Source organism: Labeo rohita, chromosome 3, assembly GCF_022985175.1.
Source record: "Labeo rohita strain BAU-BD-2019 chromosome 3, IGBB_LRoh.1.0, whole genome shotgun sequence".
Lineage (NCBI taxonomy): Eukaryota > Metazoa > Chordata > Actinopteri > Cypriniformes > Cyprinidae > Labeo > Labeo rohita.
The window spans coordinates 6,935,157-6,953,616 of NC_066871.1; the positions used below are offsets into that span (position 1 = coordinate 6,935,157).

The 18,460-nt window shown below is 40.4% G+C and overlaps 1 protein-coding gene across 7 annotated transcripts in view; it reads left to right on the top strand.

Moving 5' to 3' along the window:
- The window catches only part of camsap3 (calmodulin regulated spectrin-associated protein family, member 3), a 46,507-nt gene extending 29,646 nt beyond the window's left edge, over positions 1–16,861 (top strand). For 2 of the 7 annotated variants that reach the window (XM_051105583.1, XM_051105589.1), the window contains 16 exons: positions 3,390–3,530; positions 4,990–5,076; positions 5,311–5,343; positions 6,522–6,660; positions 6,741–6,880; positions 7,234–7,327; positions 7,445–7,490; positions 9,010–9,074; positions 9,260–9,332; positions 9,425–11,447; positions 11,531–11,655; positions 12,434–12,735; positions 12,829–12,922; positions 13,008–13,120; positions 14,269–14,387; positions 14,535–16,861. In XM_051105583.1, the coding sequence (XP_050961540.1) occupies positions 3,390–3,530; positions 4,990–5,076; positions 5,311–5,343; positions 6,522–6,660; positions 6,741–6,880; positions 7,234–7,327; positions 7,445–7,490; positions 9,010–9,074; positions 9,260–9,332; positions 9,425–11,447; positions 11,531–11,655; positions 12,434–12,735; positions 12,829–12,922; positions 13,008–13,120; positions 14,269–14,387; positions 14,535–14,837 (3,897 nt within the window). In that variant the 3' untranslated portion in view covers positions 14,838–16,861. The remainder of the gene's footprint in view (positions 1–3,389; positions 3,531–4,989; positions 5,077–5,310; positions 5,344–6,521; positions 6,661–6,740; positions 6,881–7,233; positions 7,328–7,444; positions 7,491–9,009; positions 9,075–9,259; positions 9,333–9,424; positions 11,448–11,530; positions 11,656–12,433; positions 12,736–12,828; positions 12,923–13,007; positions 13,121–14,268; positions 14,388–14,534) is intronic. The other 5 variants (XM_051105585.1, XM_051105584.1, XM_051105586.1 and 2 more) reach the window with 5 other exon arrangements.
- The last annotated feature ends 1,599 nt before the right edge of the window (positions 16,862–18,460 follow it).

An 18,460-nucleotide genomic window follows, 5' to 3' on the forward strand; every position in this document is an offset into this window, starting at 1 on the left:
ACATATTTCAGTAAAAGACATCATTTACATTATATTAAGCCATACGAGTCTTAATAACCAGGGTTCTCTTTAAGAAAAGTTCATGGGCATGTGTTTCGCATTGCTTGATGTGTCCTCGACCACACTGTTGCTAATTTATGCGTTTCAAAATTATTTCTGACACTTTTATCGCCGCTAAATACGACACTTCCGTTATCGTCCCGTTTCGCTTTGCACCAGAACATCTGTTCTTAGAGCGACACAGAGATCGGCTGAAACCCTCCCACTGTGGCTTATCCTCACAAACACGGGCCCCCCTGGCTGAGCCAGTCACTGGATGCTGAGGTATAAATGCTTTCTGACAGAGCTGCTCCTCCCTCGGCACTCTGCAGAGGTCAGCACTTCAGTTCACGCTCTGAAAGACACCGCCGTTAAAGTGTGTTACTGTACTGGATAGGATAAACGCATTACTGGGTGTGTGTATTGCGTGTTAAGGGGGCAGACACTGGTTGGGACAGATTAGCATTAGCCGTGTGTGGTAGAAAGGCGGGCTGGGTAAGGGAATGTGTTCTTCTGACCTGTTTGACTGTTTGAGAGTTAATGATTATAGCAGGCTGAGTGTGGCCAATGCAGGAAAAAAAAGGCAGTGAAGACATTCAGTTGAGGACAGTTATGTTCACAAAACAGCAGTGGACAACACAGCTGGAAACCTGTGGAAGGCATTGTGTGTGCTATTGATTTTTGTCCAAGTCTATTGTTTCTGTCTTAACAAATATGAAAAAACCTTTCTGAAATTGTCTGGCATTGCTCCAGCTGATAGTGAATGATTGTCTTTGGCCATGTTTGTCTTAGTCATAAACCAAGAGGAAATCTGTCCTTGAAAAATGTCCTTTCTTTATTGTAAAAACTCAACCCTCAGATTTTGCCTGTGAAAGGAGCGTTTACGCTCATATTGAGTCAAGCATCCCCTCGAGAACCGCTCTAGTGACATTGTGTTCCCACTGTGATTCTTCAACATGTGTTTATGAGAGTACCACGATGCATGCCTTTAACATTTATTATTTTTAATATAATGCAAAAAAGTTGCTGTATTTTTCATCAAACTAAGCATAAATTATTTATACTTTTGGATTATTACAGGTTCAAGCGCATAGTGCTGAAACCCTATTGTAATTGTTAGAATGGTCACGGATCAGTGATCTTCATGTAAAACTGATCGTACAGACCAAACCTTAAGTTGTAGAGACTTGAAACTTAGATGGATGGTAGTACTCACATCGCCTACAACGTGACCCAGGCTTGCCCCAATCATTCTGACGGGGACATTACAGTGATCAAAAGTACGAAATTGCTCTTAACTCCTAAACCGTCAGTTGCAGGCTCAAGTGTCTTATGTCTTTGGAATCCTTGGCCTTGGCCTGTGCGCGGTCTTGGTCTGAAGTTCCACAAGTGTCAAGGACATTTGCATATCTCAAAAAACATAGTCGCAATTGGCCGATAAAATTTGAGCCCCTGTTAGAAAAGGTTAACGAAGGCTGATCGGAACGAAACTCGGTGGGCCTGTTCGACTCACGCGATATCGCATATTTTTTAAGGGTGCAAATGATTGTACATTGCGTGGTTTTTCGCACATACGTGCAATATTCGTATCATACAATAGAACTCCTCATTCCGGACAACTTTGCCTCTGGAACCACTACTGTCAAATACTTTTTAAATGACTGAGAAGATGTGAGAAACCTACTTTTGCAAACTAGTCCTAGGTTTTTCACTTGGTCAGGGAAAAAAACACTTCAGTACATTTCTCTGGACTCTCTAGACCAATAAAAATTTGAAAAAAAAAAATTAAATTTACCCTTTGGGTAGCTATAACAAGGTCATTTAGAGAGGGGGCTCGTCCAAGTTTACCCAAAATCCTATAAAGCCTAAAGGAAAGCTCAAAACTTCACAAAACCTGAGCACATGCAACAGGTGCAGAGTTTTAAGGGGATTGGACCACAGCTGTCACTCACAGTCATAACCATTAAAAAACATTTCTATGCTAAATTATCTGGATTTACCAAAAAAATGCTTTTTAAATCATTGATTTAGGTGGTTACAAGCTTGCTAAATAATGTCTTTTTTCGTATGTGCTTAAATGCCTTGAACCCTGATAAACACTGCTTGCAGCTATATATATAATTATTGTCCAAAATATGACCCAAACTGTTTTCATGCAGTTCACCTGAACATTCAATGTAAATTGCTGTTGACTACACTGACACTCTCAGTGGTTTGGGCCGCAGGTAGTAAACGTTCCCTGGTTGAAGTGCAGAGAGAAGTTAATGGCTTAACCCTCTTATCGCAGCTAAGGTGCTCTCCGTGACTCAGCTGATAAAGCGGTTGGGTTGTTTTTAATGGGCTTGGGCGTGAGCGGCATCACTGTAATGGACTATGAGGATGAAGCACAGTCCTCATCATCTGTGTCCGCAGTAGGTTATCGTCTCTCTTACAGCATCGGGGATGATTATGTTATTGGATAAGAAAGATGGGTTTGCGAGTAGTGGTGAAACGATACCAAAACAACAGTAGTCGATACCAATAACAGTGTCAAAATTCTTGATGCAAATGATCTACCGCTGGAAAAACAGATATGCAAATGAACACACTTTTTTTAATGTGTGTTAATTTTAGTTATAAGTTAACATTTATTTTAGACACAATCAACTGTGTTTGGTAGTTTAAAATAATTTCACATTTTGACGTAATTACTATTGACTTCTAACAACAGTTTGGTACCAAAATACCGTTTCCTTATTGTGAGTATTCTTTGCACACATATTGGGTATCTGATGTGCTCAGAAACCCCAACACACACAAACACATACTGTCTGCAACACAAATGTGGAATGCTGGGGGTTTGGAATTGCAGTCCCCATTGAGCTGTTCTGCGGCGCTGCCCTGTATCCTGGAGTCTGTCACACATGAGTCATACTGCAATATATCATTGAGAGAGGGAGAGAAGAGGAGGGAGGGGAACAATATTGCTGCAACACTTAAAAAAAGAAAGGAAACAGCAGGAAGTCGGTATTGAATATTGATTCATTTCTTGCTGTTTCAAGGATGCATTACGCAGCAAAACAATGCATGCAAATCATGGCACATAATTTTTCCTTTGCTCTGAGTCCTTTACTCTGTATACTGTGTCTCTCTGTATCTCTTGCAGTGTCACGTACACTTATGCAGAAAACCAAACGTTGTCCTTTCTCTTCTTCAGTCCTGTGGCATTAGAAAGGCCTTGCTTTCTGAGGCTGTTCTGAATGTTACTAGACAATGTTATTAGATTAGGCGCATTAGGTCAGTGTTCAAAATGACAGCTGGGTTTTCTCTGTGCTCTGACAGTCCTGTTTGTTTTCCTCTGATTGGTACAGAGTGCCCACTTGGAGTTGATAGATGCCTTAATGGCAGTGGGTGCCATGGAGACGGTGAGCACAGTCTTGGCGAGCGGCGGATCGGAGCTGCTTGGTACAGATGCAACCTGGGAGAGAGCCCTGCTTTACTGGGTGAACACGGTGAGTCTTTTAAAGAAAGTAAGCAACACAGTTTCTTGGAGCTCAAACAACTCTTATAAACTCTCATAACCCATAAATCAAACTAGAACTTTCATTTACAATGTTTAAAAGAGTAGTAAAAACCTATAATAATTTACTACATTATTTACTCACTCTCATGTCGTTTTAAAACCTGTATGTTTATCTTTTGTTGAGCAGAAAGAGATGCTTAACCTAATCTGTGATATTCCAAACATTTTTATGGTGGGGAACATTATCTACTAACAGCTTAAAATTTCAATTACTTTTATAGTGTTTTTTTTGTGTCTTTTTGGAGATTGAGAGCTCTGTCCCAAATTGCTTTCACTGAATGGGAAAGCACCTTGAATATTCTGTGTGTTCCTATGCAGGGGAAAAAAGTCAAAGAAGCTTGGAACAACATAAAGATGACTACATATTTTTTTATTTTTGGGTGAACTATACTTTACACTTCCCTGTTTACATGTACTAACCTCTAATTTACAATATTACTGGCCCTAAAATAGAACCCTGTGGAACAACCTCTAGTATACAATATGACTGGCCTTAAAATAGAACTCTGTGAAACCACCTGTAGTATACAACATTTCTGGCCCTAAATAGAACCCTGTGGAATAATCTCTTGTATACAACAATATTTCTGACCCTAAATTAGAACCCTGTGGAATAATCTCTAGTATACAATAATATTTCTGGCCCTAAAATAGAAACCTGTGGAATAATCTCTAGTATACAATAATATTTCTGGCCCTAAAATAGAACCCTGTGGAATAATCTCTAGTATACAATATTACCGGCCCTAAAATAGAACCCTGTGGAACAACATCTAGTATACAATAATATGACTGGCCCTAAAACAGAACCCTGAGGAACCACCTCTAATATACAATATGCCTGGCCTTAAAATAAAACCCAGTGGAACAACCTCTAGTATACAATATTACTGGCCCTAAAAAAGGACCCCGTGAAACAACCTCTAGTATACAATAATATTACTGGCCCTAAAATAGAACCCTGTGGAGCAACATCTAGTATACAATAATATGACTGGCCCTAAAACAGAACCCTGAGGAACCACCTCTAATATACAATATGACTGGCCCTAAAATAGAACTCTGAGGAACAACCACTAGTATACAATATTATGGGCCCTAAAATAGAACCCTGTGGAACAACCACTAGTATACAATATGCCTGGCCTTAAAATAGAACCCTGTGGAACAACCTCTAGTATATAATATTACCGGCCCTAAAATGGAACCCTGTAGAACAACCTCTTGTATACAATACTTCTGGCCCAAATATAGAACCCTGCAAAACACCTTTACAAAAGACACTGTGGGTGTGGTCTTCCACATATAAAGTCATGTAGACTACTTTGATTTTGACTTTTGATGTTATGTCATTGTCCTAAGGTGTTTAATGTTTTTCTTTGTTGTAGCTGAATCAAAAACTAAAGGAACAAACAGAAGGTACACAAAATGATGCATCTCAGCCTAGTACTGAACCACAGCCTGTTCAACCTTCGGTAAGAAAAACTCATAAACAAACGAACATACAGACTTGCTCACGAAAAGCTCAAAGGGCACTTGTATACGATAACTTGACCCCTACACGTCTACACAGTCACTCATTTCCTTAGCAGCACTATCTTTTTCCTCAAGGTCTACTTTGCTGTCTAAATACCTATCCTGTCCTCTTCCTCCTCCTTGCTTCCCCTTCTACCTCTTTCTCCTCTCATGTTCCTTCACTTTTCTGACAGTGTCCCACTCGCTGGTACTGGAAACTTGTTCCTGTAAGTCTTTCTCTTGTCTTCCATTCCACCCTCTTTCCTCCATTTTCCTGTCCTAAACCCATATAAAGCTGTCCCTTTTCGCCCCCTGCTGGCAGTACAGGTTACGTAGATGGAATTTGATTCCTTTGACCTCTTTGAGCAGTTAATCTAAACCATGTCTCAATTTGAAAGTTCCCTCCCTTATAACATGGACATACTATGGCTCATACATGTATTACATGACAAATTATCTTTAATAATATTTTCAATTACTTGCAATGTACCTAAAGAATAGTGTGGAATGTACAGTAATAGAAAAAATAAGTCAAAATGCAGCTTTTTGTTTATAGCTTATGTATCTTTTCATGGCACATATGTATCCTCAGCATTGAACTGCTGTTGAGAGAGATGTAGTTTCACTGCAGCAAGTCCTTGTTCTGACACTGTAGACTCTGCATTTAAACGTTACATGGAACTCTTAAGGGAGATGATTTAGATTCAGATATTTCCTCTGGGTGAACCAAATTTGGAGTCAAAGACGGTATCGTTTAGTAACAGTTTTTTTCTGAGGACACCTCTTGGGTTAGAGGAGTAGTGTCAGATGTCTCAACATCCTGCATCTTTATTTGCATTACAAAAAATAAGCCAAAAATAAACATGCATGTAAATTTAAACACAATCTATGGTGGTCAAGTGAATAGTGTGTGTGTCATTAGTGCTCTTATCTGCTAGTGCATGTTGTGTGTATCAAGTAGAAAAGGTCTCTATTGATGTATCAGGTGTTGGCTATACACACAGATGCCTCTCTGTTCATTGCTCTGACCTGTTGAAGACTAAGTCTCTTGAGTGTTTGCTGTCCCACTTCCCGTTAACAATGTCCTTGCTGTTTCTCGGCTTATGTCTCATTCGCTTTTACTGCATTTTGCCTTCATGCACTACTTGCATGGATTGTTATATTTTTGTGGCCATGTTTTTTTTTCTCTATTGCTGTCTCGTAGTTGTTAGTATGCATTTTTCATTTAGCGTTATTTCCATCTCCCGTGTTTTTGCACTTGCACAAAATGGATAACTAATTTGTGGTAGCGTCCTGTCACTGTTTAACAAATGCACTGTCTGCTGTTAATGAAAAATAAACTATTTCACAATAACAATATTGTGTAACAAGCAACATAGCTCAACCCAATATTTTTCTTGTTCAGATCCGGTACAGGAAGGACAGGATGCAGTCTAAGCTCAAACCCTTTTTTCCTGTGGTGAATGAAGTGAAGGATCTCTCAAACGGATGTGCTATTGCTGCTGTTATTCACCATTACTGTCCTGGTCTACTGAGATTAGAGGGTATGGTCACATTTCAAACCTCAATGTGTCATTTTGTAGATGAGTAAGAAATTAATTTAATTTTTTTTTTGTCCTATTAGATGTGTGTATGAAGGACTCCATGTCTGTGGCTGACAGCCTGTACAACCTACAGCTGATTCGAGAGTTCTGTGACAGCTGTTTGAAGAGCTGCTGCCCTCTAGTGTTGGAGGATTTTCTCTACAGCCCATCAGAATTAAAGGTATGTAGACACCCAAGTTAAAACATGAAGAGTATAGGGAATCTGTATAGTGTAGTACAGTTAATAAAACAAGATTATGTACTGTGTTGGTTATTTTAAAATATGCTTTTAAGTATGCAGTAGGCCAAAAATGGGGCCATAGGGTTGCACAATGTAGATTCAGACACTTTAGGTCTTTAGACTGTTCAGTAACAATAAGTGCTGAAGAAACATCAACTGTGGATCCTCTTCACATGAGTATAATGGGATAGGGTCATCAAAATATCTTGTAAATAAATACTGTAATTGTGCGGTATCAGCCATCAACCATTATGATTTATGGTATTTTATGTAGTGTATTTTTCTCTTTCTAGACAAACATACTGAGCTTTCTGGCAGAGCTCTTGTATTGGTTTGAGGTCTCAAAGCCTGAGTTTGTTCAGCCACTGCAGGACTCTGAGCTGACTGGTAAGTGTATGTCTCGATGAATAAATGGTTCATTTTCCTGTAGATGTGTATGCTCCTTTTTAGATTTTTGTCTTTTAAAAAGTCATGTAAAATAAAGTACTTTTTTTATTCTTGTAGAAACATCTGGAAGGACCAACAATGGCAACAGTGGGTCCAGCAACAGGTACAACGGAATACATTTTTGGCATTTGATTGCATAAAAGCCATATATATATATATATATATATATATATACACTGTGTGCAGAATTATTAGGCATGTTGATATTCTGGTCATATTTTTTTTCCAAACACATTTTACCAATTCCAAACCACATCAGTCTTAGTAACTACTGTTAATTTTGTATTTAATCATTTATATGTGATGTATAATTGTCCGTGAAGGCTGGAAGTGAAAAACTACTATTCAGGTGTGCAGGATTATTAGGCATGTTTTCGTTTACAGCTAAAATGAGCCAAAAAAGATATTTAACCCAGACTGAAAAGTCCAAATTATTAAATGCCCATGAGAAGAATGCAATACTAATGCATTACAAGAATTTGCAAAGTTAAGGCTTGACCATTGGACAGAGAAATGCTTGTTGAGTCTGCATGGTCAGAAAAAACAGGTGGAGAAGAAAAGATGCATGTTAACTGCAAAAGAATTAGGAATTAAGGTGAAGAATTAGGTGTGACACCATCAGGAACCGTTTAGTCTCCAGCGCCACCATTTTCCAGAACTGCAACCTACCTGGAGTCTTCAGAAGTGCAATGTGTCAGGTTCTCAGAGACTTTGCTTGGTAAAAAATCCTAAAAAATGCCCCTTACTTAATAAGAATAACAAGCTGACGTGTTGTGAAATACATGAAGACAGTTTTTTTATATGCTTTAGAGACAGATAAGTTGAGAGTGACTCTTGAAGGACAAGCATCACATCCTCTTGTGCCTCTGATTCAAGAATTTATCTTCCAAAATCTGGCAGTAAGTTTTGGGAGTTCATGTTTAGTCTCTTATCCTGAAAAGTCTGACTTGCAGAGATGGACTAAAATGAACTCCCAAAACTTACTGGAAACGGTTCCTGATGGTGTCACACCTAATTCTTCACCTTAATTCCTAATTCTTTTGCAGTTAACATGCATCTTTTCTTCTCCACCTGTTTTTTCTGACCATGCAGACTCAACAAGCATTTCACTGTCCAGTGGTCAAGCCTTAACTTTGCAAATTCTTGTAATGCATTAGTATTGCATTCTTCTCATGGGCATTTAATAATTTGGACTTTTCAGTCTGGGTTAAATCTCTTTTTTGGCTCATTTTAGCTGTAAACGAAAACATGCCTAATAATTCTGCACACCTGAATATAAGGAGTTTTTCACTTCCAGCCTTCACGGACAATTATATATCACATATAAATGATTAAACACAAAATTAACAGTAGTTATTAAGACTGATGTGGTTTGGAATTGGTAAAATGTGTTTGGAAAAAAAATATGACCAGAATATCAACATGCCTAATAATTCTGCACACAGTGTATATATATATATATATATATATATATATATATATATATATATATATATATATATATATATAATTTGAAATCATAAATAGTCACAGAATGCACAAATGATAAATGAATACCTAAATGAGCCTTTATAAAATCAAGGCCGAAGCTTAACATGATTTACTTGCCTTTCATGTGCCAGTGGTTCTCCATCTATCTTCAAAAAGCCTTTTCTGCCCATCTCTTCCCCTGTGACTGCAGCAACAGGTGAGGAAAACATGCTGTCACTCTGTCCTGAGTCATCATTTGCCATTATGTGTTTGTTCCCTTCTTTGTAATGCATGTACGCGCTGTTTATTCTTGTTCACATAAAGGAACAATCACATGGTCTGTGTTTGCATGTTGTATGTGTCATCCAGTCATGTGTGTGTTTGTGTTGTCTCTATGACCAGGATCTCTGACTCAGTCTACCTCAATGTCTCATGTAGAGGCAGCAGGACGGACGTGGACTAAGAAACCACTTAGGTATGGTACCTCAGTGTTTTATGCATTTTTCCTTTTCTTATTAATACTTTTTTTTGGGAGGAATTAATATTTTTTTCTTGACGGCTCTTCAGTCGTCCCCTGTCCTCTGCTGTGTCCTTTAGTATCCCTTTTGGACTGGACAGTGATGTGGACATTGTGATGGGGAACCCTGTTATAACTCGGTCTGTCAGTTCAGACAATCTTAACCCTGCTGGTCAGTCCATGACACATGTCCCCTACACACCTCCAGAGGACCTCAGCCACTTGCTGAGTAAGGCTCCCGGGCCTAATGGCCCTCAGAGAGCTTCCTGGGCCACTCAATCTCGTCCAATGCTGGCTGAAGAGAACGGCATTGATGATAGTGAAACGGGAGAGCTACCAACCATTGAAGAGGCACTGCAGATCATCCACAGCGAAGATAAAATGGAGCCTCGCCTTCACCCGGACGGGGCACCTGATGGTTTCTACCTGCATTCACCAGATGATCCAGCAAGTGCTAGACTCAATGGCAGCCCAGTGACTCTCAGCTCTTCAGCCCCATCCCGCTCAGGAATGCTCTACCACCGATCCTCAGGAGTCCCACCAGAGCCCAGCCGCACCAGACACCCCTCAGAGGGATCCAGAGATGACGACTCTGTTTTAAGAGATGGAAGTGTGGATTCAGATGCCTCAGAAGATCTTCCAAAAACTCACTCCACCCCTGCCACACCTGCCTCGGGTCCTCGCATAACACGACCGGGTGGTGAAGAGACACCGGATAGCGGTGTTAGGATGACCAATTTTGCTGAACGGAAGAAGAAACTTGTTCCAGAGCAGGTACGACCTACTGAACCACAAGCCCCACAAATGACTACGTGGGCTAAGAAATCAGAGGAGAGCCCCAGTAAGAGTCCTGCTCTCAGCACTGAAATGTCCGAGCTGGGGGCAAGGCTGGAGGAGAAGCGGAAGGCCATTGAGGCTCAGAAGAAGCGTATAGAAGCCATCTTTGCCAAACACCGGCAGCGGCTGGGAAAAAGTGCCTTCCTACAGTTAAAGAAGGAGCAGGAAGATGGGGATGGCGAGGAAGGACGACAAGTGGAAGATGACCTTAGCCGTTTGGCGCTGGAGGAGAAACTGGCACGTTTGGAGAGAGAAGAGCAGCAGGAGGAGGAACAGTTAAAAAAGGGCTCCTCAGTAGAAGAAGAGAGGAATATCAAGCCCTCTGCCCAACAGGACAATCCAGTAGAGAAAGAAAAAGCTGGAGTAGGAGTTCCTGGAGGAAAAGGCACAGCCCCACTGGGAGATTACAACAATGCTGTGTCTAAACTAAGTGCTGCTCTCAATTCTCTTCAAAGCGATATGCAGCGTCTCTCGGAGCAGCAGAACCAGTTGATGAAGAAGAAGGCAGCTCCTAACAACCAGGCTTGGGTTATCCCACCCAGCTCCAAAACCTCAACAACTGCCACACCTTCTCGTTTGTCAAGGGAGTCCACTCGTGATCTGCCCTCTGCCTCTTCCTCTCCTTCCCCATCTCGCAAGATTGCAAGTCAAACTGCACCCCCCAAATCACCTGCGTCCCACCGTAGGGCACAGTCTGCACCTCCAAAGAGCCCCAAACTGCATCACCACCCTCGACCTGCGGAGCTCAAGACTCCTGTTTCCACAAGAGTTATAACTCCCCCTCAAAGTGTGGACAACATTCCTCACTTACGAAGAGTGTCCCCGTGGCAGTACAGGGATCAGAACTCATCCTCTTTCAGCATAGGTACCTCCAGTCAGAATGAGTCCCGCTCAGCTTCGTCCCTGGCTAGACCGGATGACAACTTCTCCGACACAGGCTCGAGCGAGGACCATACGATCTTCAGTATGGAACTGGACAGCGGACCTTCACAGGTTCTTCCCCGAAAGGACCGTCAGGGTGGCAACAGCTCAGGAGCTCCTTCCGAGTGCTCCTTTGAGAGTGACGTTCCTGCAGCGGCTTTCAATGGCAAGCGCAACAGCCTTATTGAAATCTCGCTGTCCTCTCTCAAAGCATTAGAGGGTGAAGAAGCCGATCAGAGCCAGGAAATCTTCTCAGATTCAATGAGCGACCAAACAGAGCCAGAAACTAGGGGTGGAGTTGGATTCTTCTTCAAGGTTAGGGGAGAATCACTTGCTTAACTTGAGCGGCATTTTGCCTGAAAGTTGTAGCCTTTATTTAACTGTCTGAAACTCTGTAGCAGGATGAAGCTCGACCTGAGGATGAGATGGAGAGGAGAAGAGCTGCTTTAATTGAGAAACAACAGAAGAGAGCAGAGGAGATGAAGAGACGAAAACAGGAGCAAGAAAGAGAGAGGGAGGCAAGGTAAGGCTTACCAACAAAGCTGTGGAAGGTGACAGTTATGTGTAGTATGAATGATGCCACAAATATTTAGGGGTTTTGAGATGTGTAATTTTACTTTCTTAGTGGTTAGCCTTTTGTTGAGCCAGTGAATAAGCCAAATCAGTGCTGAAACAAGTCTCCTAAAGCATAGGTCTTCAACCCTGTTCTTGGGGACCCACTGTCCTGCAAAGTTTATTTCCAACCTGCTTCAGCACACCTGGTCCCTGACTTGTTTAGTGATCTTAAAGACCTTGATTTGCTGTTTCGGGTGTGTTTGATTGGGGTTGGAGCTAAGCTCTGCAGGATAGTGGATCCTCAGGAGCAGGGTTAAAGACCTATGCCCTAAAGGGATAGTTCACCCCAAAATTAAAATTCTGTCATTAATAACTCACCTTCATGTCGTTCAAAACCCATAAGACCTTTGTTCATCTTCGGAACACAAATTAAGATATTTTTGATTAAATCCAAGAGCCTTCTGACCCTGCATAGACAGCAACGCAATGTTCAAGGCCCAGAAAGGTAGTAAAGACATTGATAAAATAGTCCATTGGTTCAACTGTAATTCCATGAAGATTCTAGAATACTTTTTGAGTGCAGAGAAAAAAAAAAGATTTTATTCAACATTTTCATCCGTTCAGCGTTCACGAGAGTGCAAGAGTTTTTGTATATGCTATCTAATATACTCAAACTTAATATGTTAGTCCCTATATTACCTTTTAGACATTGTGACCTATATCAATGTTGTCTATAAATGTAACAGCAGGTCATCTTCAGTGGATGAGCCTCGCAGAGGAGAGGAGAGACCCAAAACTCCTTCTACCCCTCCGCCTTCACGTACCCCTCCGCCTCCACGCACCCCTCCACCAGAGGGCACTCCTCAGCGGCGTGGAGACTTCACCCGCCAAGAGTATGAACGCCGACATCAGCTAAAAATTATGGAGGATCTAGATAAAGTTCTCCGACAGAAACCCACGACAGTAAGAGGCGTCAAGAAGCAGAGACCCAAAACAGTGTTCAGAGATGACTCCGACCTGTCCCGAAGCCCTGCCAAAGGGCTCATGGGTAGGTCAATGATCATCCGGAGGCTTATTTTCTTTCCATCGATAGTCATAGTTAGAAAGCCATATGTCATATCTCAACTCTTTTCTCTCTCAGGTTCTAGACTAAATAAAGTGTACTCCCATTCAACAATGAATCTGTCCTCCATGGCCAACGACAACGGGACGTTAGCTGTCAGAAAATCTCCAAGGTAAATCTAATTTGTATATGTTTGTCTGATAAAACACCTGCTCCTTATTGTGACTTTGTCTCTAAACATGTATTCTTTCCCACAGCCGTTCTCATTCACCATCCAGACTGCTATCACCAGGTCGTCTTGCTGCACAGAATGGGGACTGGGATAATGCATCTACTATTTCATCCCCAGCCTCCATCCCAGAATACACTGGTAAACTATAAAAATTTCATGATTTGCAGTTTGGTTAGTGGTGCTTGCTAAAGCATTTAGTGAACAATTTAGTGAACAACTTATCGGACACAGTTTGATGATAAATCACACTGCAAATCCCGTGACTTTTTGAAGAGACTAAGGGGCCGTTTTTAGCCAAAACCGTGAAATATTTTTTGCGTTTTGCGTGTTTGTTTTGGGGACTGAAAACACCACCGTTATCATTTCCATGTAAACACCCGATATGGGAATCTTTGAAAACGGTGACATCATGCACATTGTAGTATGTGTTAGGTATGTAGACATTCGCAGTATGTGTCGATTTTAAAGGCAAGCGCGAAAAGACTTTTCCGTTTACTACTTCTTTTTGCATTCATTTTGTAATTGAACCTGATCCAGACGAAAGTTTCAGAGGCAGTGTGTAAACTTAATTGACACAACATGAGGTTGTATTTATTTTTTAATGTGTGAAAATTTTGGATTGATATTTCAGACTCAGTGTGCAATGACCTGGCTCATAGAGACTTTAATAAACTCGAGCTATATCTTGAGACCACAATATATGTGACTCTATAACACAAAACTAGTCATAATGGTCAATTAAAATCTCCATTGATGTATAGTTTGTTAGGATAGGACAATATTTGGCTGAGATGCAACTATTTAAAATTCTGGAATCTGAGGGTGCAAAAAAAAAATCAAAACATTGAGAAATGCAAATGAAGTTCTTAGCAATGCATATTACTAATCAAAAATTAAGTTCTGATATATTTACGGTAGGAAATGTGCAAAATACCTTCATGGAACTTGATCTTTACTTAATATCCTTATAATTTTTTGCATAAAAGAAAAATTGATCATTTTGACCCATACAATGTATTGTTGGCTATGGCTACAAATATAACCGTGTGACTTATGCAACTGGTTTTGTGGTACAGGGTCACATATACACTTGGAAATTGGCTCTTTTCATTAGAGACCGTGAACAACCTATTAACCATCTAACAATATCTTAGCATTGTGGTTTGTAAGTTTTGCATGGGCAAGTACCAGTTTAGTTTTAAGATTGTTTACATTAGATCATGTGATCAGAAAACTTACTTTGACTCATTGTGTTTTAAACAATGACTTTTGCATTTTTGTTTCAGGACCAAAACTCTACAAGGAGCCAAGCTTCAAGTCCAATAAGTTCATTATCCATAATGCAATCTCTCGCTGTTGCTTGGCAGGCAAGGTCAACGAACCACAAAAAAACAAGATTGTAGAGGTAAGTGACCTATCAGTCGTCATCTTTAGCACACTCTGGCCTTTCATGACTTGCTGCAGACAGCAAACACATATTTGCATTGGGCATTTGAATGCATGATGTAATGGTCTGTCCCGTTCATTTGTATTTCGTTCTTGTCTGTGAAAGGAAATGGAGAAAAGCTCTGCAAACCATTTCCTCATCCTGTTCCGGGATGCCAGCTGTCAATTCCGGGCGGTTTACACCATGAACCCCGAGACGGAAGAGATGGTTCGGCTCACAGGCATCGGGCCACGTGTTATTAGTCCCGCTATGGTGGAGTCGATCTACAAGTACAGCTCTGACCGCAAACAGTTCACGGTCATCCCGTCCAAGACCATGTCCATGAGCGTGGATGCCTTCACCATTCCCAACCACCTCTGGGAACGCAAGCGCCCGGGAACCCCAAAGAAGCTCGGGACGCCAAAATAAAGCCTGCTGAAAATGCCAACTATGCCTGAGCTGGCCACACCACCCTGGGTTTCTGTCCCCACTCCGGTAGAGTAGCGGAGCACAGTGGAGCGCATGCCAGGAGAAAGGGTGGGACAACAAAAAAAGAGGCCGTAATACAGAAAATCCTAAAATAAAGTGCCCTCAGAGGTCCAAGGGGTGCATAAGCTCTCGCAGTAAGTACAGGTCAAGTTACAAAGATCTATTCAGAAATCTCTGTTGCCATTTTCTTAAGGTATCTCAAGTGAACTCAAGTCATGTTTCGGAGAAAAGGGCCTGATTGGTTTTCTAAGATTGTACAAAATGTATCCTTGACATTTTAATGTTAAAACTTTAGATGCAACTTTCCAGTCTCGTCTTTCAAATAAAATGAATGTCCTCCAGAAACTTGAGAAGATCCTCAAAAATGCTACTATCTTCCAGCTCCTTCCCTCCTTTACTTACTAAACTGGATCCGTTGACATGTAAAGGATGCCCCAAATGAAATCGGATCTTTGCTCTTTGATGAATGTAGGGCACAAACCAACACAGGCCTTCTTATTGTCATCAGCTTCTCAGTCTTAAGTGACTGAATGTAGAACTGTATTACAAGGGGGCACAGCCACTCTACGTCACGTCACGCGAAAAAATCCCATGCTGCTGTCCATTTCGAGTCTGTCTTGCTCTTTAATCAAACCGCCCTGTCGTTTGGCCTTCCTAAAGTCAGTCGTAGACATCTGGATGTTTGTTTTCTTAATGCTTCGGACCTAGTCGTAACTGGAACACTCAAGCTTTGGACCTCAGGAGAGCATGTTAAAGACTCAAATATTTTTCCTTCCCATTCGCTTTAATTAAGAATGAATGAAAACGCAAGAAGATGCCAGAACATGCTGTTGATTTCCATTAATGATACTCAAAAAAATGAAGGAAGTCTTTTTACTCTGTTTAGCTGTAACTGGAAAAATAATGTAAGAAAAAAAATCAAGGCTGATTTAATATACTGTATATTTGAATGCTGTTTATTGCTGATTCTTTCATTTTTGACAATGATTTGTATATCGTGGAGATTTGTAAGCAATGAATAAGCTACCCTGCTGCTTCACTACTAGAGCTGGATGTGCTGGTGTGAATGAGTGCGTGAGCGGGACCGGGGACAGAATGCGACAGATGGTGAGAAACAATAAACGCAAATCTGATATCAACTCTCACTTACGAACCCAGAGCTGAGTGAACAAGTATTCTTGTTTGGTGTAACGCATAGTTGCGCCCTGACATGCAGCAGCACATAGTGATATACCAATAGTGAACGCCAACAGTAAGTGATATTAAACAAACACTAAAAGAAAGGCAGACGAGCAGCCCTGGTGTCTGCAGCCTTAAACGGTTATTATGTTGTTCTATTACTATAATTTATGAATAGTCTCCAAACTGTCTAACTTGGCCTTATTTGTTGTCTTTTTGTATAAAAGGGGCATTTAGTCTGTTTCTCTTCATCAAAGCACTAAAACAACTGATGATTCAATCAGGCCACCCTTTCCTGTCTTTGGAGAATCAGATGAAGTACTTCGCAGATTTGCCGTAAAGATGTACATATTTTTGTAAAGAGCAAAAAAAAAAAAAAAAAAAAAAAAAAAAAATCATTTGTAAAATGATTGAATGATATGTTTCCGTGTCAAGTGAATGGGAGATGTGCATTTGTGTGTTGGTTGCATGTGTTTGTTTGTCTGGGTAAAACATGATGGTTTAATGTAACTGGATTCTGTGCAATTTTGTAGGATGTTAGGTCACCTAAGGTGTATTTATTGGGTAAGGATGAACTAGAGTTTTCTGTTTAGTTTCAGATTTTATTATTTATGTTCTGGCAAATGTGGTGATTCACTCGTTCATTTCAGAAAGCACATTAATGTTTTGTATTTTTCTTTTACTGTTTCCACGTTCATGTTGGTAGATTTTGTTTTCTCCCAAATTCTTTGATTATGGATCAATCCCATGTGACAGGAGTAGAAAATAAAATCATTTTTAAATAATCCCAATTATTTCTCATCATCATTGATTTTACTTAAGTTCTATCAGTTTTATACATTGTATCAGCTTTTGTTGCCATTTTATAAAAATGTTTGTTTTGCTTTTAAATTTAGTATTTTTACATGACCATGTCTATTTTTTTCTTTCGGTATGTTCACATTATTCCTACTCAAAAAGTGCGTATTTGTACATGTGGGTTAATGTTAACAGTCCTAGTCAAATTTCACCCCCAAATGTAAAAATAAATAATAATTAAAGCTGCAAGCAGCGTTAAAAGGGCCCTTGCACCTGGGCTCACCATCACCTGGTGGCTTTAGGAAAACAGCGAATGGTGGGCAATATATTTTGAAAGTGGTAAATATAGACTAAATAGAATAGAAAGTCATTTATATGTGCCAAACATCCTACTACCAGCTGGTGGCACTATGACTATAACTAGATATTTGCATTTAGATGTCTTCAGTCCAGCACTTTTATCAAACATATGAAGTTTGGTGCAGATTGAACATGGTATGTTTGAGTTAGTGTAAAGCATGACGTATCCTGCTGCCAACAGGTGGCGCTATTATTATAACAGAATATTGGCCTTTAAATGTGTTCAGGCCAGAATTCTTATTGAACGTGTGAAATTTGGGGCAGATCAGACATTGTATGCCTGAATTATCACAACTTACTTTTTCATGGCGAAATGTCAAAGTTTGTCAGGCTGCAACGGACACACACTTTAACGGAGAACTTCACTTCCAGAACAACAATTTACAGATAATTTAAATAATTTACTCACCCCCTTGTCATCCAAGATGTTCATGTCTTTCTGTCTTCAGCTTCAAAGGGCTCTTAACGATCCCAGCCGAGGAAGAAGGGTGTTATCTAGCAAAACGATCAGTCATTGTTTTCGAAAAATAAAAATTTGTATACTTTTTAAGCACAAAAGTTTGTGTAACACAGGCTCTAGCTGGATGCGCGTCCACGGGTCGTTCTTGAACGATTCGTTCATTTTGAACAAATCTTTAATGTGACTCGGGAAGAACGAGTCGTCTCGAGGAGTGATTCATTCAGTCTTGCATGCGCAGCATCCTATTAGATTAGGTTCTGTACTGGAATTAGTTCACCTGTTTCGAGTCTTTGGGTTTTTTCGAGACGTTCGTCCATCATATGGGGCTGTCACATGATGCTGATTTTGCTAATAAAATGCTAAAATAATGAAATGACTTGGGAAAAAAAAGATTTGTTAATTTTGCTGAATGAAACTCAAAGGTCCGAGTCAGTAAAATGATTCAAACTTCCCATCACTACTACAAATCACATCTTTGAATCACCACAAGTTTATTGTCTGTGTACTCCGGCTCAAAAAGGTAGAGTATGTCGGGAAAAACTCTTTTCTCCTATCATTTTCAGAATCGTCCGACATCATTGTACCTTTTTGTTTGTAAACAGTGTTTGACTTACTTCCACTTTCTTAGTCTTTGCCTGTTCCCTTTGTAAACACTGGGTCTGTAGTTCCGCCTACGTTCCGCGTGACCTTTCAACGTGATTCAATAGTACGTGAACGCGCATCCCAGAGCCTGTGCTACATGAGCTTTTGTGCTTAAAAAGTATAC